The sequence below is a fragment of the Nothobranchius furzeri genome, chromosome 11 (assembly GCF_043380555.1).
Source record: "Nothobranchius furzeri strain GRZ-AD chromosome 11, NfurGRZ-RIMD1, whole genome shotgun sequence".
Taxonomy (NCBI): domain Eukaryota; kingdom Metazoa; phylum Chordata; class Actinopteri; order Cyprinodontiformes; family Nothobranchiidae; genus Nothobranchius; species Nothobranchius furzeri.
Window position 1 is genome coordinate 43,800,685 of NC_091751.1, and position 21,787 is coordinate 43,822,471.

At 43.0% G+C, this 21,787-nt stretch overlaps 1 protein-coding gene across 1 annotated transcript; it reads left to right on the forward strand.

Moving 5' to 3' along the window:
- Positions 1–18,944: 18,944 nt before the first annotated feature.
- Positions 18,945–21,144, forward strand: LOC139061936 (proline-rich protein 36-like). Its single transcript, XM_070541878.1, has 5 exons — positions 18,945–19,482; positions 19,527–19,622; positions 19,756–20,010; positions 20,721–20,971; positions 21,016–21,144. The coding sequence occupies exons 1-5, from the start codon at positions 18,945–18,947 to the stop codon at positions 21,142–21,144; spliced, it is 1,269 nt and encodes a 422-aa protein (XP_070397979.1).
- The last annotated feature ends 643 nt before the right edge of the window (positions 21,145–21,787 follow it).

Sequence of the window (21,787 nt, forward strand, 5' to 3'; positions counted from 1 at the left end):
TTAAAGTCCTGCCTGTTACTTTCATCAAGACACCAAAGTATGGAAGGCAAAAATGGTCATAATCCTCGCATTAGAAACACCCACTAAGTATTAACAAACATTGTTAAAACAGCACCAGACACTCGTTAAAAGGGGGAAATATTATATGTGTACCAAATCTTTTAGCTTTCAACATTTTAAAAACAATCTAGAGCAAATATGAAGATTTTGCATCTTTGTTCAGAAAAGATATCAGTTGGACTAATATTTGAACTCATCCTGTTGAAAAGACACTGCTTTGTTTAATGATTATTAGTCCTATTTTACAAAAGAAGGAATATAACAAACAAAAAACCACCAGAAACTGAAAAGCCATTAATATCCACAAAATCATGTGATGCAACATCTTCCTAAAACTTCTTTGCAAACAAATCCTTATTAATTTCAACCTTAAATTTATAATAAGTTGGAGGACAATGTCAAACGAAACATTACCCATCTGTTCTGTGTCCAGTCACACTTCTCCCTCTGCCTGTCCTGGCCTCCCCCGGTGCGTCCGAGGCAACCTGTGCATTACAAGTAGAGAGCTGATGATTACATTGTTGGACTGAGAGCAATGCTCCTGGTTCCGTAATCCCAGCAGTAATCAATATCTTTGGCCCCTTCACCGTCCCATCACTTCCACTGAATGTAAAATATCCCTGAGCATCACTTACCCACTTTAATTATTCTTTCAAAGTCATCAGTGGCTGAAACTAATACCAATCTATCTTGAGCCTATTTAAAATAAATGTGTGTTTTTATTTAATAATGCAAACACCAGGGATTAGCGCAACAAATGATGAACTAATCTGTAATTTGTTGAAATAAACATATCAAAATTCTAGAATCAATGTGGACATTGGTCTTAAAACTACACCTAACTTTTATTGGGTTTATTTGGTATAGCTTTGATAAAACAAACTGAAAAGGCATGTTTTCCTTGTTTGTTAGAGCAAACACAACATTATTTTTAATTTAATGGCAGAGCAGCAAAATGTTTGCCTAAAGTTGTTATAGTGTAAATGACGTCATTAGCTAAAAGTGAAGTAAAACAAGTCAACAAAGCTATCTGTTCCCGCAGAGGCCATAGCTTTTAAAGCTAACATTGTCTCCTGTCAGTAAATAAAAAAAGAATCCTGGTTTGACTCATGTTGGCGATTTCTGAAAGAAAGACAAATATCATACTAATTAATGGCCCTGTCTAAAGTTAAAAGAGTGTTGATACCACTGACATATTTGGGCTTTTTTCTATATATAAAAATAATAATAAATAAATAATAAACAACCTGTAGCCAAGCTTGCTAATGCTAATAATTAGAAAAAAGTGATTTAAAACTGATTTATTGGCCAACACTAAGCCAACTACACAATATTCAGATCTATTTTTTTTATAATGTGTATATAAATACCTAAAAGTATTCCTTGCCAACTGTAGACTGTCCACCAGAGGGCAGTAGACATGTATAGTGCTGGACTTGGCAGGTTTTTGATGAAGGTACTAATCCTGATACTCCATCTGGGTGCATCAAGGTTTAAGTGATGTGTGTTAGATAGAAACTGATATTATTATTATTGAACTAATATTAATGTCTTGACTGCTAAACATCCTGTGCCTTATTAAAATGCAGCTTCATCCTGTTGATAGATACCAGGCTCCACTAGTTCCTACAGGGAGGATGACCTTGCCTCTTAACCGACCTTTATCAGTAAAACTCCCTTGAGAAAGTCTAGCAATGACTTTGTTGATTTAGGGTGCACCTGGAGAGGTTTAGACTCCCTTTACAGCTTTCCTGCCTGAGAGTCTAAGGAATGTCAAATGTGTGTGCGTTAATCTTTGTGTGTGCTAATAAATGCTTTCGGAGGACGTTAGTCTGATGAGAGTGAACTGAGACCCTTGTTTGGTGTGTATTTTTCCTCTCCGCTTTGCAAAGTTTAAATTGATTGTTTATGATTGATATTGGTGTTGATTGATTGATTACTATAACCCCCTGTGCTTTAAACTTTCCCTAAGGCAATCTTGGATTGATGAAATTGCCCAACAATGTGAATTTGCAACACCAATCTATATGGGATTAATTAAATACTTTTGAAAGCATATTGAGTGGATCAGGCCAATAACATAAATAAATATTAGTATATCCAACTGTGTTGTGACAATATCCGGGAATAGTTTTTTAAACATGGTTTGTTGTGGCTACAATTGGTGGACCAACCAACCAAGTTTGACACAAAGCTTATTCATTTTCTTAAGCAGCTAGTGTTAGTGATGCAAGTCAAAGGCATCATGACACCAAGTCATGGACGTAAGTTTTAAATGAGACTTCATGCTAATAGAAATAAAATGTAACCAGTTTTGAAGACATTTTTTTCTCCCTAAACTCAAAACTTAGAAAGTGATGAAAGAGCAGGAAGCTAAAATAGGGTAACTGCATCCTACATTTTTAATCACTGCTCATCATGTAGCGACGTGTTAGTGAGAGGTCAGCACTCCAGCTCTGCAGCAAGTCTTCTTCTGCAATGTTTCACTGTCACCCCTAAATATCACTTCCAGTTAGAGCTCACTCTTCCTGTTCAGTTTGGAACAGACCTCCACTTTTTGTTGGATTTCCATCTTTTCTTGCTGTTCTGTTTGAGTATAAAACAAAACCCCAATTTTTACATTTCAGCACTGTATCAAACTCATACTTCTGCACTAATATAATCGCATTATTTTGACACATTTGATGGCATAATTAGTATTTCTATGTACACACAATGTAGATTTAAACCATCAACATCTAATAAAATTTCCTTTTTATATTGTGTATGTTGAGCTATTGATCACGTTTAGAAGAAAATTATGTCTCTAGGTTGCAGTGCTAGTAGGTGGGCCAGGACATTAATCAAGAAATCAATTGTGTCGTTGATTGGCTGTGTTTGGAAAAGGACTGTGATCTGAAGACTCTGAGATTGGAGAGAAAAGCTGTTTATTCCACAGCAGGATTAGATTTTATAAAGATTTTCAAGTGTTATTCGCTGAAGTACTTTATCACTATATTAAATCTTCGTGACTTATGGCAACATATGTATCACAGAAAGTGCTTGCCCTGTTGTTAAAGCTGTGTAGCGTAATGGTTTATGGCTCTTTTATTAAAGAGGAACCATTCTACACATTAATTTGAGATATTAATTTTAATAAATTAATAACCAAATTTTATAGAAATAAGAAGACTCAAAGGTTGTTTTCATCTATAAACTGATTATCATACCCGTGTATCTGTGTTTCAGTTCAATGAAGAGACAAGTTTGAAATTTAAGAATTTTAATTCTTCAATTTAAACTAATGATTTGAAATGACAATCATAGGAAAAATAATCAACATTGGCAACCTTGTTGGACAATCTTTAACAGTTGATATTTTAAGCTTGCACAAATAGACCTTGTGTTGGATGTGCTAAGATTTGAGAATGATGGAATTATGACCGCATGCATGCATGTGTGAGCTTGCTTCAGGGAGAGAAAAGGCAAATCTGAGTGAAAATGATGGTTTGAATTAAACTGAGTTCTTATTAGAAAACTGCATCAGAACGCTATCTGTCATGTCCTGCCTCACCGCACGTAGGACCCTCTTTTCGGATCCGGACCTCGGAGGATGTTATCCAGGTCACACCTTGGCTGGCAGAGGAGACGGAGGTGTGCGACGATCCGGTCCAGAGTTGACCTCGGTACACGTTGATGAAGCGTTTAGCAGATGCGCTTTCTCATGTTTAAATTAACTCAGAAATCAAAGACTCTGGGACGAGTCTGCATTAGCAGTTGCATTTCAGCTATTCTGTCTGGCTTGACAGAAATAGCTTGGGGGGGAGAAAAGAGCCAACAGGCTCCGTTGGCATTTGTTCAGCACGTCCGCTCTCTCTCGTTGTCAAACTCAAACTCTCTAACTTACCAAAACCCACTTCTCTTCCCAAAGCAAACTTGTGCGTCAGAGCAAATGTGTTTTGGAGTTACTGTGGATACAGACCTGTGTGAGCGAGTGTGAAGGTCATCACTAAAACATCTTCAAAACATTATTTAATTAAGTATTGATTCATTACAGTTCATATGCATAATAATCATTCATTTGATTAAAATACATTTATAATGAGTAAAATGGTAAATTGATTATTTAGCATTACTAAACAAAGGAAGCGTAAGACTCTTTTATTATGACTAGACTTCCTGTGAGAACTTCTTCTTCTGGAGACCAGATGTTCGGTTGTTGTGGGATCGTGTAGACTCGCTGGCGGCTCAGGTCGTTATCTGTGGGTGAAAGTTGCTGGTGACCCAGCTTCGACCCAGCCGGGCAAATACAACCTTTGGCACAGAAAAACCCATACTTCCTCACGCTACAGCTGCGATAACCTGTTTTATGTTTTTCACAAATCCTATAAGAACTGCAAGTGTACTCCTGAATGTAGCCAAGGCCACCAAGACCAGATGTATCAAATGTAACTTGTTCCTTTATGCATTTAAACATATTGTTGTCTGAAAATGTCTTATTAGTCTTAAAAACAAAACACCATGCTTAATGCGAAGGAGACAAGTTAAATAAAATAAAAAAGCTTAGCATCTGAGCTTTGTCTTATGACCAGTCTACGATAAAAAGGAATCTTTAGACCATGAAATATGTGAAAATGAGGGGAAAAGACCAACAACAGATGGTCCTGTTTCAGCACCGAGTACGTCTTACAAGGCATTCATTCCTCCTAGTGACCACTGCAAATAAGATAGGATAAGAACATACTGTATTGATCCCACAGTGGGGACAGTTTTGTGTTACCACAGCTCAGACAGATAGCAAAGTAGTACAAAAGTAACCAGGAATGCTAAAGTAAAGACAAGACACCATATACAACAGTAGTTCCTATGTAGACACATACACAGTAAGCAATTTGGATAGGGGGTTGTGAAACATTGTGGAAGTAAAAATATATATATAAAAAAAACAACTTTTTACAGTCCAAGTGGTATATTTTAAATACAGGCATGAACATGTAAGCACACATGTACAAATGTACATTCATCAGGTGTATTATGCATGGAGTACTGACCATAGAGGTAGAATAGCTGGGTGACTCATGTAAATAAACAAGTGAGCCACACCTTAAAAAGAAAAATCCTATTCTGCTTCGTCATTCTGCTAAAAAGTCCACCATTTGCTCTGCACGTTAAATGCAAAAACAAATACTCTCATGCAATTGTATTATTTTTGCCTATATGGTGTAAATTCATGCTTTAGGTACTGTTTATACGTATTTAGCCATAACTCCCCTAAAGAAAAACACAAAATAAAAGTCTCACTAGCCAATCTGATCAGCCATGATTTGTGCAGGATAAATTTTAACAACATTTTCACAAGACCTCATATAATAGCCATTCTGTTGTATTCATCAAATGAAATAGAACCCTTCCCTTCAGCTCCTTTATTCTGCAGCTATTTGCTTTACAATCAACTTCAGCCAGACTGATTCATGCCATCACTTTGGGTTGTCACCGACCGAGATGTGAGGTGCTCTATATCAAACATTAACACTGCATCGCATCAACATGCAGACCACATGCGGTTGGAATAATGATCAAGAGAACAACAATGCCACTGCTCATGGGGTGAGGTTCTGTCTCCCCCCACTAACCATCACAAGTCTCGATGACGTATGAATCACTGGCATCTCTCATTCCCACCTGTCTCAGCTTCTTCATTTCCTAGAAGCCTGTTGTTTTTTCTTTGCTTGGAAAACTTCAGAAAGATCTGCACACATCAACAGCTACAGTGCACGTGGTTTCTCTGCAAAGATCATTCACCGAAACTCATTCTAAAAATGTGGGCATTGCTCATCCACAACCTCAATACCAATGATTTTAGACTGTTGCACCTACAAGACCACAATGTTACCCATTCTCAGTGTATTATCATCTTTTCTAATTTTCCTTTGGACTCTCAGGTTTTCCATAGCTGCACATTAACCCACATCTGAACTTTGAAAATGTCCTTGTCAAGGTGGAACATGCACAATGAAAAAAACTTGCAGAAACAACTTTGATTGCACCACATTTGTCACAGGGGATCATTATCTCTGGAAAGTTTCCCACAGTGAACAGCTGGGAAATTGTCAAAAACCATCTTGTTATGGATGCAAACGAACCCCTTTGAACTCTGTTTTATGTATGTAGGTGTTTATAGCTGTCAGTCATCATTTTTAGCCTCGTGCACCAAATCCAGTCGTCACTTTGTGTTGCTTGTGCGTGGCAAAAAGATTTAGTCCAATTTATTTTCTTTGAAACACATTAAAGCTGCTATAGCGATTCTTCAGAACAAATTCAATTTTGAACACAAACATGATCATGGAACACTCACCCCTCCCCTCGAGAATCTTTCTGCCAGAACCAGAAACCTGCATTGCCAGAGGAAATGAGATGGTGCAAAACACCAGTTGCTGATTCCCAAGGTCCAAGCATTTTTTGTTGTCCGTGACTTTAAATGGTGTTTTTCTTTTTGGTACTAGTTTGTCCTAAAGTTGAAGTGGTAACAGTCGGTTGTTTCTCCTTCTCTGATATTATTGAGCTGCTAACCTCTAACACCAGTGGTTATCTGCTGATAATTACACAAGTGTGTAATGAAGGGAGGACCCAGGGAAGGGTGGCAGTTTGGCAAGACCAACAACCAGATGGTCCAATAGTTGGGGTTGGTCCAAAATGTGTTATTAGCAGAGGTTTTTTGACAAAAGTGAGAGAACAACTTCATTCCATCCATTTTCATCCGCTTATCAGGAGTCGGGTCGCGGGGGCAGTAGCCTAAGGCGAGAGGCCCAGACTTCGCTCTCCCCAGCCACTTGGGCCAGCTCCTCCAGAGGAATCCCAAGGCGTTCCTGGCATAGTCCCTCCACCATGTCCTGGGTATACCTTTAGGTCTCCTCCCGATTGGATGTGCCCAGAAAACCTCACCAGGGAGGCATCCAGGAGGCATCCTGACCAGATGCCCGAGCCACATCAACTGGCTCCTCTCGATGTGGAGGAGCAGCGGGGTCTACTCCGAGCCCCTCCCGAATGACCGAGCTTCTCACCCTATCTCTAAGGGAGAGCCCAGCCACTCCTCGGAGAAAACTCATTTCGGCCGCTTGTATCCGCGATCTCATTCTTTCGGTCACTACCCAAAGCTCATGACCATAGGTGAGGGTAGGAACGTAGATCGACCGGTAAATCGAGAGCTTGCCTTAAGACTCAACTCTCTCTTCACCACGACAGACCGGTACAACGCCCGCATCACTGCAGATGCAGCACCAATCTGCCTATCAATCTCATGCTCCAGTTTTCCCTCACTCGTGAACAAGACCCAGAGATACTTAAACTCCTCCACTTGGGGCAGGACCTCATTCCTGACCCGGAGAAGGCAGTCTACCCTTTCCGAACCAAGACCATGGTCTCAGATTTAGAGGAGCTGATTCTCATCCCAGCTGCTTCACACTCTGCTGCGAACCGCTCCAGCGAAAGCTGAAGATCACGTTCTGATGAAGCCAACAGGACCACATCATCTGCAAAAAGCAGAGACCTGATCCTCAGGCCACCAAAACAGATGCCCTCCACACCTTGGCTGCGCCTAGAAATCCTATCCATAAAGGTGAACAGACATTAATTCTGTTTGCTTCACAGCCAGCCAGGACACGGAAAAAAATGATTATATATATATATATATATGTATATATATATATATATATATATATATATATATATATATATATATATATATATATATATATATATATATATAAAATCATCAAAATCAGGAGACTAGGAGGAGAAGCTGTTAGCAATAATTTGGTTTAGCCCTTTATAGGGCCAACATCCATATTTAAACACTTCCACTCACATCATAAATTATGTCTGTGTGCCTTTTCACAAACTCTTAGTATTACAGGATTTCACCCAAACAATCATGAGAGATCAAGCTAGTCATGGTTTCCGCTATGATGCCATTCCACCAATCAGTACGGAGCTATAATGCACCAAAAATTGGTGTGTCTGCAGAGCCAGAAAACTCATTGGTCTCCTCTCGCATTTATGGTCAGATCTCTAAAACCAACAATGCTAGGTTTATGAAACTCTCACATCACAAGCTTGACTAGTTGTGCTAAATGAGGATATATGTGTTGTAAATGTTACCCTCTATGAAGTTGGCAAAATCTGGAAAATCAAATCTGCCATATTTGAACCTATACACCCTGAACAAGTAAAAAAAATATATTAATATTTTTCAGTAAAATCTGTTGTATTTTTTGGACATAATCCTAATATTCATGGTAACAGTAGTAATAACAATTATGATATAGAATATTTTTTGCAGTTTAAACTAAGATTTCTTAATCTTTGGTGTGTTCTTACTGTGTTTAGTTTCTAATTCCATTTTTGGTTCATTTTAAAACACAGGAAAGGTTTTTCTTTACCTTGCTGACAGTTTCGTTTGTTGACTGTAAAACATCCTCAGAGCTGACGCTAATGGTGGCATCACTTCCTACTCCGTTTATCCGCAGGCAGCAGAGGACGTTGTCGCCCTCTGCTGCCCGCTCTCCCCTCTCTGATAATGCAGTCCCATGCACGATCCAATGTGTGGACCCCATCGTCTCTGTTCATGGTCCCGCATCCACATCTCCTGATCTCTATAGCTTCTTTTATCAATCTTTTGTATTTCTGTTGTTCAGTGTTTATGATCCTTGTGTTGTCCCAGTCCATTAAATGGTTTTCTCTTGTGCAGTGATCTGTTATGGCTGACTTCTTTGTTGTGCTTTCTGCTTCTTGTTTTGCTGCTCTTGTGTGTTTGCTGCCCACTTTCCCCCCTCTGAAACAGAAGGCAGCATAGCATTTATGGACATGAAAATAACCAGGCAGATCGATGGAACCCTAAACATAAACACATAAAGGAAACCAACACACACAAACCAATATTTATTATGGACATCAGAACACCCTACCATACACAAAATGTCAGTAGTCAGAACATTATATCAGCGAGCAAACATGGTACCAGAAGAAAGAGACCGCAAACAAGAGGACAAACACATACAACACGATTTAAAGACCTGTGGATACCCGACATGGGAAATAAACTAAGGAAAACATCAAACAACAACAGAAAGCAAAGAACCAGAAACCCAGAAAGACAAGAACCAAAACCAGTGATAACCTTACCATACATCAAAGGCATAACAGAAAAAATAAGAGCAACAATGAAAAACCACAATATAAACACACCAACAAAACCATACACAACAGTTAAAAACAGACTAGTACACCCAAAACACTAAATACCAGCTGAACTTAAATGTGAAGTCGTTTACAAAATCCCATGCAAACTCGGCAATAAAACATACATAGGAGAAACCGGACCCCAACTCAACACACGAACAATAGAACATAGAAAGCAGTGCGAGAGAGAAACAAGTTGAAAACACACCAGAGCAGCAAAACAAGAAGCAGAAAGCACAATAAAGAAGTCAGCCGTAACAGATCACTGCACAAGAGAAAACCATTTAATGGACTGGGACAACACAAGGATCATAAACACCAAACAACAGAAATACAAAAGATGGATAAAAGAAGCTATAGAGATAAGGAGACGTGGATGTGGGACTATGAACAGAGACGATGGGGTCTACACTTTGGATTGTGCAAGAGACTGCATCATCAGAGAGGGGAGAGCGGGCAGCAGAGGGCGACAACGTCCTCTGCTGCCCGCAGATAAACAGCGCAGGAAGTGACGCCACCATCAGCGTCAGCTCTGAGGATGTTTTGCAGTCAGCAAACGAAATGTTAGCAAGGTAAAGAGAAAATTTTCCTGTGTTTTAAAAAGAACCAAAAATGGACTTAAACTAGGATTTCTCTGGAAAATGGAGGACAGGTATTGTGCCAACCAATCTCGCCCTGATTGTGATGAACAGGAAGATGACATTGAGGCAGATCCTAAAATAGTCTCATAATCTATATTTGATCAGAAACGGTTTCCATTCTGTAGTGAAAATATTCCACAATAATCTGTTTTTATAAAAATATTCTATATTTTTAACAATTGTGATATATTCTCTATTTTGAACAAAGATAAAATGTTCTAAAATTAGCTAGATTATTCTGAAGTGTCTTTTAATTATCTATCTTATTCAAATTATTTTTACCAGAATAGGGCCAATGTTCATATTTTATCACTTAGTTTTCTCTAATTTTGTGCATGAAAAAAAATATATATATATATATATATATATATATATATATATATATATATATATATATATATATATATATATATATATTGTAACAGCATAATTGATAATGGACAACAATAACTTACTGGGGTTCAATGAGTGCCCTATGAGTGCCCTATAAAGGGTTAATAGAAGTAAAAACCTTCAGTAATTCATTTCTTTTGCAAGCTATGCTTGCTTAGTGAGTCACTATTAAAACTGTCATTTGAAATAGAAAAGGGGTTTGGGCCGCACAGCACTGCACAAAGGAGACAAAAAGTTACCAAATTATCAAGGATACCTCATGATATAAAATGTTAATCCTTTTATTTGTTGTTAATTAAAAATATAGGTTTTGAATGTCAACCACCACATGTTTTGCCTAAATATATTGAGAAAATTTGTTGTTTTAGTTGCAAACGTTGGATTTCACAAGCTCTATTGTAGTGTTCGTGTTGTGAATAATCCTCAGCAACCAATAAAACTTCTTTTTAACTTGATGTCTATTTAGCTAATATTTATTGGCTCGGGTCATCTTGACCTAACCTAAGAGTTATCCAGTTGTAGACAAACGTCAGCTTAAATATAATCTACAATGTGCATCATTAGATATTTTTCTAACACTGCAGACTAGCTGCCTTTTGCCTTTTGGCTGCAGATGACAAAACATTTTTGTGAGACCGAAAACAGAAGTCCAGTCATGCATACAACTTAAGGCCTAAGGATGAATACTGTTTTCAAAGGTTTGAGACCTCCTTTGAAAACGGCTGCAGCATTAAATGACTTGAGTTCAATATAAGAAGAAAAACTGCCAGAGTTTACACATGGAACAATTCAGATCTTCCCTAAATCAACCACAGGTGTGCATTTTAGGAGAAAAACAAATGAAATATATTGAATTAAAAAACCAAAGTGTTTGACACATTTGTACTTCAAATTAAAAGCTTGGGAAGCTGAGATTGAAGGAAAACCATGCTATACCATACCAATTTTTCAATAAAGCACCATTTTAAAATAGCATGGCAGGTAACCAAAGTGCAGTAAGTAAAAGAGCCAAATGAACAAATCAACAAAACACAACGAAAGCAGGTAAAATACATAAAAACATAGCATAAATAATCAAGGATAAAAATTCCTTCTAAAAACAATAGAATAAGCGAACAGTTAGCAGCACTATCAAAAATAAAAATTATGCGACGAATAATCAAAACCATTTGAAATGGCACAAATAAAACCAAAAAAGCTACAAGATGGTGCGAGGTGTTAAACGTGAGCTACTGAATCGTAAAAACTAAATTAAGATAAATAAACCCGGTGCTGGGTTTTCATGTAAAGTGTCACAGAGGGAAGGCAATACTGAAAAAAGTGTGTTTTAAGGGCCAACTTGAATCTGCTAACAGAGGGAGCCAAACACACATGGAGGGGCAGAGTGTTCCAGAGTTTTGGGGCTGCATGAGAGAAGGCACACTCCCCCCGTGATTTCTACCGAACATTCGGAACAAGCAGCAGATGATCTGCTGAGCGAAAAGCATGAGTGGGAACACGGAGTCAGCACATCCGTCAAATAGGATGGGGATGGGCAATACAAAGCCTTGTATACATACAACAAGACCTTGAAATTAATCCTAAATTTGACTGGGAGCCAGTGTAAATCTGCGAGAATAGGTGTGATGTGCATGCGTCTGTCAGTTTTGGTTAAACATCTGGCTGCATTCTTTAAGTTCCACAGCATATTCTTAAATAGCCCATTCACAGCCGGAAAGCAATACTAGATGCTTGTTTTTATAAATTAAAACTAATAATTTAAAGCATCCTCTAGTATTTGTTAAGATTTAGTGTGTGGTGCAACCTGAAGCTTATTGTAATGCTGGTGTAGCACAGCTGACTCCATCTTGTCCCAGTATTTTCCTCTTGAGTAAACACACGGGCACTCCTTTTATTATTATTTTTTCCACAGAAACCTTTTAGATCATTTCATGAAAGATGGTTTATCTTCCACACAAGCATTTTTCATATTGTATTCTTGCAGTGAAAAATACAGTTTGTGACAAATTTACAAAGCATCCCTGTGGTTTGGGTGACTTCTGTGTGGGAGATAGATGTGACAGAGGCTCCCTGAAGTTTTAGTCATGACATATTTAGAGTGCAAGACATGTGGAGACTCGTGAACTCTTGAGTTCCATAGTCTGACTCAACTATGGTGAGGTTAAAAACTTTCTATGTTTACTGGTTTACACCCTCACTACTGAAACTCCAACATTACACACTCCATACTGTACATTAATGCCACTGTTTTGCACATACCAACCACTGTATATTTTATATCTCTGATTTTATTGTTTACTTTATTCATTTGTAAAATATGTATATATGCATTATACACACACTCACACGTACACACGTAGAAAAATAAAAAATAAAATACTTAGCACACACATTTAGTAATATATATACCTTACATACTATATATATTATTACTTAGATTAGCCATTTTTAAATTTTGCTTGTTTTTACGTTATTGTATTTTTGCACAACTCTGTTGCTGTGAAGTTCGCACACAAGAATTTCACTCGCATGTACTGTACCAGTGTACGTGCACATGTGACGTGACAATAAAAGTGATTTGATTTGATTTGATTTGGTTGTGTTTGTAAGATTGAAAGTTATAGATTAAATCAAGGGATTAGCATATGTTTTAATACCCAACCACCCTACAGTTAGTTGGACGGGAGTTTGCCTAACCAGTTTATGTGTTTGTGGACCTGGAGAAGGTGTTCCTTCTCCAGAACCATGGCCCTCGGAGAGTCCTGTGGAGTGGGGCGCTCTGGGAATAAGGTACCAGGGCCCTTGATGTGGGCTGTTAGGTCCCTGTACAGTCATGCCAGAGCTTGCTTCATTTCCGCTTCCGGTCGGCAACAAGATGGCACCTGTGCTTGCCTTAGCTGCAGTCACCGGCCACTTTTTCAAACTTTTCTCCACTAACCTCCTCTTTTCCACCTTGCTCCTGTCTGCGATCCTCTTCAGTAGTGTCCCTGCTACCATCTTCTATGATCGCCAGACTCTTTTGTCCTTCCGTTCGTTCACGATCGCCCAAGATGCACCAAGGACGTACCTCCCTGCTTGTTTATCTGAGTGGCGCACCGGCCCGGAACCAATCGACGGTCCCGAGCTGCCCGCCTTCGGCTATGTTTGTCCGGTCCCGGGAAAACGTCGGAGGAAAAGAGGTAAACGAGCAGGAATCCAGGTGAGAATAAGACTTCTCTTAAAACGTGGTTTATCTGGTAAACATCAGCGAGATCTTCTTGTCCTTAGTTTGGTGACCTGAGTGCCACTTCCGCATTCCCGCCAGGCCGCTTTGGGACGCAGTTCATCCGTCTAAGTTTTTAAAGGTCAGTTTATCCTCATTCCTCAGTGGTTTCTCCTCCTGTTCCCTCCATAAGTGGTTTTTATAAACACCGTGGATTTAACCCTGCTAATTTACGTACACTAACTCCAGCTGTTTCTGTAGTTTCTGATTCCTCCACCTCACTCAGCATGGCTCTATTAAATTCCCGCTCTGTTAACAATAAGTCCTTCCTGCTCAGTGATCTAATTCTCTCTAAAAACCTGGATTTTCTGTTTCTGACTGAAGTTTGGCAGCAAACATCTGATTATTCTGCTATGATTGAACTCTGCCCGAGTGGTTATTCTTTTCTTAGCCAACCCCGGGGTTCTGGTCGTGGTGGAGGCCTAGCTGTTGTTTTCAGAGACCATCATCCATGTAGCTCTACAACCTCGGGTCACTTGCTTCCTTTAAACTGCAGCTGATTAAAGTCGGGCGTAAGGACCCGTTCTACTGTGCTGTGGTCTATCGTCCACCTGGTCCAAACAGTTCTTTCCTTCAGGAGTTTAGTGACTTTCTATCCTCCACTGTGAAGCTGTCCAGACTGGTGATTGTTGGTGACTTTAACATCCACGTTGATGACCCCTCCGATCTCTTTGCCATGAATTTCTCCAGCCTTATGGACTCCTTCAGCTTTACCCAGCATGTTTCTGGCCCCACAAACACCAGGGGGCACACTCTGGACCTTGATTTTACCCTGAGTCTAAATGCTGACAGTGTTTGTCCTGAGGACGTTTATATTTAAGATCACCATTGCATTTTCTTTAACTTGTCAGTTTCTGCGTCCCCACCTCCTGCTCGCCGTATGGTTAGTTCTCGTTTTCTTACTGAGAGCACAGCTAGCAATTTTTCTGCTGCTTTTGATCCATCCTGTTCTTCTGATAACGACCCAGATTCCTTAACTTCTCAGTTTAACGAGCACTGCCTCTCCATTCTGGACAATATCTGTCCTGTCAGAACCAGATCAGTTCCTGCAGTGAACCCTACTCCCTGGTTTAATGAAATAATTGAGCGTTTGTGGAAGAAAACCCATCTCCACGTCCATCTGCTGCACCTAAAGGATCTTCTGTCATCCTTTAACTCTGCTGTCAGAGACGCGAGGGTTTCCTATTTCTCCAACCTGGTGTCCCAGAGCAAAGGGAACCCCAAGGTGCTGTTTAACACCATCAGCAGCATCGTCTCTCCTGCCACTCCTACAGCCCCATCCACTCTGTTGCAGACTGTGAGAACTTTCTGTCTTTCTTTGTGGACAAAGTCAATAAGGTTAGATCTAGCATCTCTCCTTCAGCCTTATCGCCGCCTCTCCCGACTCCAACCAGGCCCATCATCCTATATAGCTTTGCTCCTGTTTCTTTGCCTGAGTTAACAAAATTAGTTAACTCTATGAAGACCTCTGTATGCCCCCTCGACATCTTACCCTCATCTTTGTTTAAAAGTGCTTTTCAGTCCATCGGTCCCAGCGTGCTCTCTATAATTAATGCTTCTCTGGTCTCTGGTCAGGTCCCTGCTTACTTTAAGAATGCTGTAATCCACCCGCTTCTTAAAAAACTGAGTCTCGACCCCTCTCTCCATAGCAGCTTCAGACCCATCTCTAAACTTCCGTTCATCTCCAAGATCTTGGAAAAGGTTGTGGCTAAACAACTCACAGCTGCTCTTGATGAACATAACATCTATGATAGCTTCCAGTCAGGTTTTCGTAGAGCTCATTCTACTGAAACAGCTCTTCTTAGGGTCTCCAATGACCTTCTGACTCACAGTGATGTAGGGGACTGTTCTGTTCTGGTCCTGCTGGACCTGACTGCAGCCTTTGACACTGTTGACCATCACCTGCTACTGGAGAGGCTGAGAGACTGGGTAGGCCTATCAGGATCTGCTCTGGAGTGGTTCTCCTCTTATCTCTCTGAGCGTTCCTTTTCTGTGGCCGTCTCCAAGTTTAGGTCCTCCACCACCTCTCTTACCCATGGTGTCCCACAAGGTTCTGTGCTGGGGCCTCTACTCTTCCTCCTCTATCTGCTTCCTCTTCAGCACATCCTGAGCTCCTTCAAAGGAATCTCCTACCATCTTTATGCAGATGACATCCAAGTGTACATCTCCTTTAAGCCCCATGAGATGTCTAAGCTGCAGCTGTTACACACCTGCTTAGACTCTATCAAAACCTGGATGGCTGGGAGCTTTCTTCAGCTGAATGAAGATAAGACTGAGATCCTCATCTGTGCCCCAGACAAGCTGGTTCCCAAAGTCAGAGACTCTCTTGGTCAGCTTGCTTCTCACACCAAACCTTCTGTCAGGAATCTTGGCGTGACCTTTGACCCAGCTCTCACCCTGGATTCTCATGTCAGTTCTCTTGTTTGCTCTTCCTTCTTCCATCTCAGGAACATTGCAAAGCTAAGTCCCATTCTGTCCCACTCTGAACTTGAGACAGGTATCCACACTTTCATCTCCTCACACTTAGACTACTGTAACCTTCTTTTCACGTGTCTGAGCAGAACTTCCTTGAACAGTCTACAGCACCTGCCCCTTTTGTCGAAGTGCCCAAAGTTCCCTATCATATCAGGCACTAGGACCATACATACACGTCATAGCACTAGGACCATGCGGAGGCAGCCGCCTCAAGCGGAAGCCTATTTTGCCTTAGACCCGCCCACAAGCTCACTGATTGGCTCTGCCGCATCATGCTAACATATGATTGTTTGTCCCTGTTGTCCGGTGTTTTGCCTGTGGGCAGGAGTCTGCGTTCATCTACCTGTAAGTTTTTTTTTCTGCCTGCTTCACGTCAGCTGGATGGATTTTAATATCAGAGCTTTTGTTTATGTGCATTTGAGTCCGTGGCTAGTGTGTGTGGAGCAGCGTGAGGTAGCTGCATGTCTGAGACAGACAATGGGACATGAGAAAGACTTCTCCTGAAGTGTTGAAGATGCACACAACAAAGAATCACAACAAAGAATCATAGATGTTAATATTTCTCACCTAAGATTCTCCGGGTCATAACGTCTGATCATGTTACTCCAAAAATCGCTATTAGAAGGAATCCAGCTTTAGCGTCACAGAAAGAAACGGAGCGAACCACCACGGGAGAGCAGAGAACCAAAGGGATGAGATAGTATGATCATCTTCATCAGCAGCTTTTATAAAGTTATGTAAACGTCACAAATAAAATCCACCTGGTTGGTCAGGTGTCCCAGAAGGCTGTTTCTGTAGATGGTGACATGAGGAGGGACAGCACAGTCCCACTGGTTTTTATTTGAACACTCAACTATTCACTAAATGTAAGATTCAGCTTCATTCCAGCATCATTTATATTTATATTAAATATTTATTTAACTGAAAATATAATTTTATCAGTGCAGCATTTTATTAGTTGACTTTTTGTAATGAAATATTTAACTTTCACATTTTATCTGGCTTATTGATCTTTATAATGCTGGTAGAAATGTAGCTACAGTTGTGATGTATGAGTGTTATCTTATGTTACCTCATATTTATTTTACTGTATCTTGTTCTCTGGACCAGAGCATAGACCTGTGGTCACAGACAGTCATTAAACTGGTAAACATGAGGCCAGGGCTCACAAGATCTGGACAGTCCTCACTACACTGGACTGCATAAATGACGCCACTGAGCTTCTGTTTGGATGTTTTGTCTTCTGGATGGACCAGGTTCTGTCTGAGGGTGTTGTTGGATTGAAGATTCTTCTAAGTTTCTCTGAGACTCCTGCCACGTATGGGATGACGGTGCCTTTGTGTAAAGGATGTTGTTGTTAGGTTGGTAGCAGAGCTCTCATGTTTAGTGGTAAGTTCAGTGAGATCATGGAATGGGATCAAGAATTTTCTACTGACAGGAAAAAGACCTCAGCTAACATAGCTGTAGATCACACTGGATAACTTCTTGTGGTTTCATTTATTTTACATTTGTTTTACTACCTCTTACTAGAGCTGTCTTTAGTAAGCGCAAAGTCAATTTGATTGTACACCTGTGCAATAGCAATATATTATCTTGAATCTTGATTCCTGTTAAATGTACTTCCTGAATGAGTGACCTTTTCAGGCTAAATTAACAAAATGACAAATACAGATAGAAGGATGACTTCTTTCTTCTTTTGTAACTCATTGCATCACCACCTGGTATCAGAACAGGACTCGGTATTGGAAGATAATCAAAAATCAAACAACTTGGATTCAGATCAGGGGCAAAAATGTGGTAACATCTCTAGATATAAGTCAGCTTTATAAACTAAAGCAATTATTTATGAACTAACATTAACACTAACATTAATGACACTAACTGATATATTTTTATTATGTCGTTTGAACCCAAGGGCCTCATTATCTGAATTTTCTAACTTGTTGGATTGTGAATCTGTTTAAAGATTTTGCTCTATAAGTGCCCCCTTTTTTACTTAGAGCACCCGCCCTGTCAAAGGTCTCTGCACGGCCCTGATTAGTATGTGGATTTATGGTCACCTCTAGGAATTGTTTCCACACACCCCTAATGTGTAGCATCATTCAAATATCCTATTACAATTCAATAGATAGACTGAAAAGGGATGAGCTTCTATAGAAAATGCACCAGACCTGCCAAGGAATACTAAGCAGATAGTAGATATGCACAAGGGCCTGCACACGTCTGTAAATAGAGAGCTATGGATTTACACAGAGTCTGTCTTTGGCATTTTAATCCACTGGGAAGATAAAAGCAGTTATCCACCTTCATCACAGGGAAACTACATATTCTCATGCTCCAGGTTAGCTCTTAAAAATAATTTCTAGTTTTAATAGAAATTGTTCGGGTCCAATATTACAGTAGTATTTAGAATATTGTTAAAAAGGTTATCCTCATTGTAAATGTGGGTGTGTGTGTGTGTGTGTGTGTGTGTGTGTGTGTGTGTGTGTGTGTGTGTGTGTGTGTGTGTGTGTGTGTGTGTGTGTGTGTGTGCAATTGCGGATACAAGTGGTCGAGACATATTTTCTCTGCAGATAGGGTGAGAAGCTTGGTCATCCAGGAGGGGCTCGGAGTAGATCCACTGCTCCTTCACATCAAGAGGTGTCACGTCCTGTCCTGTCTACTCTTAGGTTTTGTCTGTGTCTCCGTTAATTGCTCCCACCTGCCTCTTGTTTCCCAATCACCTTAGCTCCCGGTCCTCCTGTATTTAAACCCCATCTGTTTTGCGTCCTTTGTGGAGTCATTGTTTCAGTGTCCAGCGTGTGGCTTCAATAAACCTGTGTTAAACGGACTCACCTGTTCGCCTTCTTGCTCCCTGCGCTTGGATCCTCCTCGCTGCCCGGCACGCACGTGACAGAATGACTCCACCATTCAGTAATGGATCCAGCAGGGAGATTCTCCCGTGGAGTTGCTTCCTCCAGTGGTTCACGTCCGACCACCGGCCGGCTTCTCCCTCTCCGGCCCCAGCTCCGCCTCGCCGCCGCCGGCGTCCCCGGCCATCAGCCTCGGCGTTCCTCGCCGCCCTTCCGGAACCGGACGGGAGTTGGGATGGGGAGACGCTCCTGGATCGCTCCAGCTATCAGGGCACAAGGCTGGCGATCTGCCCCCCCCCCCCCCCCCCCCCCCCCGGAGTCGGTCCACGGCGTGGGGAAAGTCGCCGGAAGCCACCGCAGCCCTGCGCTTCAGGACGGAGCTTCGAGCCTGCCACTTCCTCCTCCAAGTCTCCTCCTTTTGCTCCGAGACTTCAGTCCGTTCCTGCCCCGGTCCAAACTATCCGAACCGGCTTCATTTCCTTCTCCCCTAAACCTGTTGGTGCCCTCTCAGCACATCCGAAGGGCCAAGCCACCACACCCTCGCCTGGACCAGACAGCGCTGACGCATATTCTCCGGTGGGCTGTCATTCCTCCTCAGTTCCTGACAGTGTCCTCTCCATACCTCAGCTGAGCCAAAAAAGCCCACGCAGACGACGCCGCAACCGTCCTGCTCCAGCGGTGGTCCCGGTGGACGCATCGCCTCCTGTTCCAGCGGTGGTCCCGGTGGACGCATCGCCTCCTGTTCCAGCGGTGGTCCCGGTGGACGCATCGCCTCCTGTTCCAGCGGTGGTCCCGGTGGACGCATCTCCTCCTGTTCCAGTGGTGGTCCCGGTGGACGCATCTCCTCCTGTTCCAGCAGTGGTCCAAGGGGACGCATCGCCTCCTGCTCCAGCGGTGGTCCAAGGGGACGCATCGCACCTTGTCTCGGCAGAGGAGGATGCACGGGCTCTGGTCCAGCCCATCCATGGGGCCCCGGGTCAGAAGTCAACGCCTCCCGGCTCGAGCTCCGAAGCAGATGCACCCGGCTCGAGCTCCGAAGCAGACGCACCCGGGACAGAGGTCGACGCCTCTGAAGTCGGCTCCCAAGTCGACGTGGCCTCCTCTGAAGTCGGCTCCCAAGTCGACGTGGCCTCCTCTGAAGTCGGCTCCCAAGTCGACGTGGCCTCCCCTGAAGTCGGCTCGTCTGATGACGTCGCCTCCCCTGAAGTCAGCTCGTCTGATGACGTCGGCTCGTCTGATGATGTCGCCTCCCCTGAAGTCGGCTCGTCTGATGACGTTGCCTCCCCTGAAGTCGGCTCGTCTGATGACGTCGCCTCCCCTGAAGTCGGCTCGTCTGATGACGTCGCCTCCCCGAAGTCGGCTCGTCTGATGACGTCGCCTCCCCTGAAGTCGGCTCGTCTGATGACGTCGTCTCCCCTGAAGTCGGCTCGTCTGATGACGTCGCCTCCCCTGAAGTCGGCTCGTCTTATGACGTCGCCTCCCCTGAAGTCGGCTCGTCTGATGACGTCGCCTCCCCTGATGTCGGCTCGTCCGATGACGTCGCCTCCCCTGATGTCGGCTCGTCCGATGACGTCGCCTCCCCTGATGTCGGCTCGTCCGATGACGTCGCCTCCCCTGATGTCGGCTCGTCCGAGGACGTCGCCTCCCCTGATGTCGGCTCGTCCGAGGACGTCGCCTCCCCTGATGTCGGCTCGTCCGAGGACGTCGCCTCCCCTGATGTCGGCTCGTCCGATGACGTCGCCTCCCCTGATGTCGGCTCGTCCGATGACGTCGCCTCCCCTGATGTCGGCTCGTCCGATGACGTCGCCTCGCATCCTGAAGTCGGCTCGTCCGATGACGTCGCCTCGCATCCTGAAGTCGGCTCGTCCGATGACGTCGCCTGTGGTCTGACGTCTCCCCCATCTCCAGTTCCAGTGGTGATTCTGAAGGTCGCTCCGGTCCAGCCTGCAGGGACTTTGTCACCGGTCCAGCCTGTGTCCCCGGCCCAGCCTGCGGGGCTCCTCTGCCGCAGGCGCTGGCCTCCAAGGGACCGTCCTCGCCTCCTCATCTGCCCCAGGCGCCGGCCCCCTAGGGTTCGTCCTCGTCTCCTCATCTGCCCCAGGCGCCGGCCCCCTAGGGTTCGTCCTCGTCTCCTCATCTGCTCCAGGCGCCGGACTCCAAGGGCCCGTCACCTCCTCATCTGCAGCAGGCGCTGACCTCCAAGGGCCCGTCGCCTCCTCATCTGCAGCAGGCGCAGGCCTCCTGACTCTGCTGATCCCTGCCGCCTCTCCTGTGGTCCCTCGGTTCCTCTGGGCCCTCCCTCCGGGTCCCCCTCCTCCCGCCCTGCTCCTGGTTCCTGTGGGCGTCTGGGATCCTCCCTTTGAGGGGGGGGCTACTGCCACGTCCTGTCTTGTCTACTCTTAGGTTTTGTCTGTGTCTCCGTTAATTGCTCCCACCTGCCTCTTGTTTCCCAATCACCTTAGCTCCCGGTCCTCCTGTATTTAAACCCCATCTGTTTTGTGTCCTTTGTGGAGTCATTGTTTCAGTGTCCAGCGTGTGGCTTCAATAAACCTGTGTTAAACGGACTCACCTGTTCGCCTTCTTGCTCCCTGCGCTTGGATCCTCCTCGCTGCCCGGCACGCACGTGACAAGAGGAGCCAGGTAAATTGGCTCAGAAGTCTAGTTAGCATGCCTCTCTGGGGAGGTTTTACGGCCACAATACCAAACTTTCTCCTTAGCCTGTGCAGAAAATATCAGTTAATTAAATGTTTTTAATCATGGCCAATCTTACGTATTTATTTTATTGGTTGTTGTTAAACAGAACTGAAAGATAAATATATCGGCCCCCTCCTCTGGGTCAAGAAAAGACCATAGCTTGTCACAAATGAAGAATTCTGCTTTGACAATTC

What these genes read in the sequence shown, in the direction of transcription:
- LOC139061936 (XM_070541878.1), top strand. Translation starts at nt 18,945, where the DNA reads ATGACTCCACCATTCAGTAATGGATCCAGCAGGGAGATTCTCCCGTGG. An exon ending in CTGTTCCAGCGGTGGTCCCG is followed by an intron (nt 19,623 to 19,755) that starts GTGGACGCATCG and finishes CTCCTGTTCCAG; the next exon opens with CAGTGGTCCAAGGGGACGCA. An exon ending in CGTGGCCTCCTCTGAAGTCG is followed by an intron (nt 20,011 to 20,720) that starts GCTCCCAAGTCG and finishes CGCATCCTGAAG; the next exon opens with TCGGCTCGTCCGATGACGTC.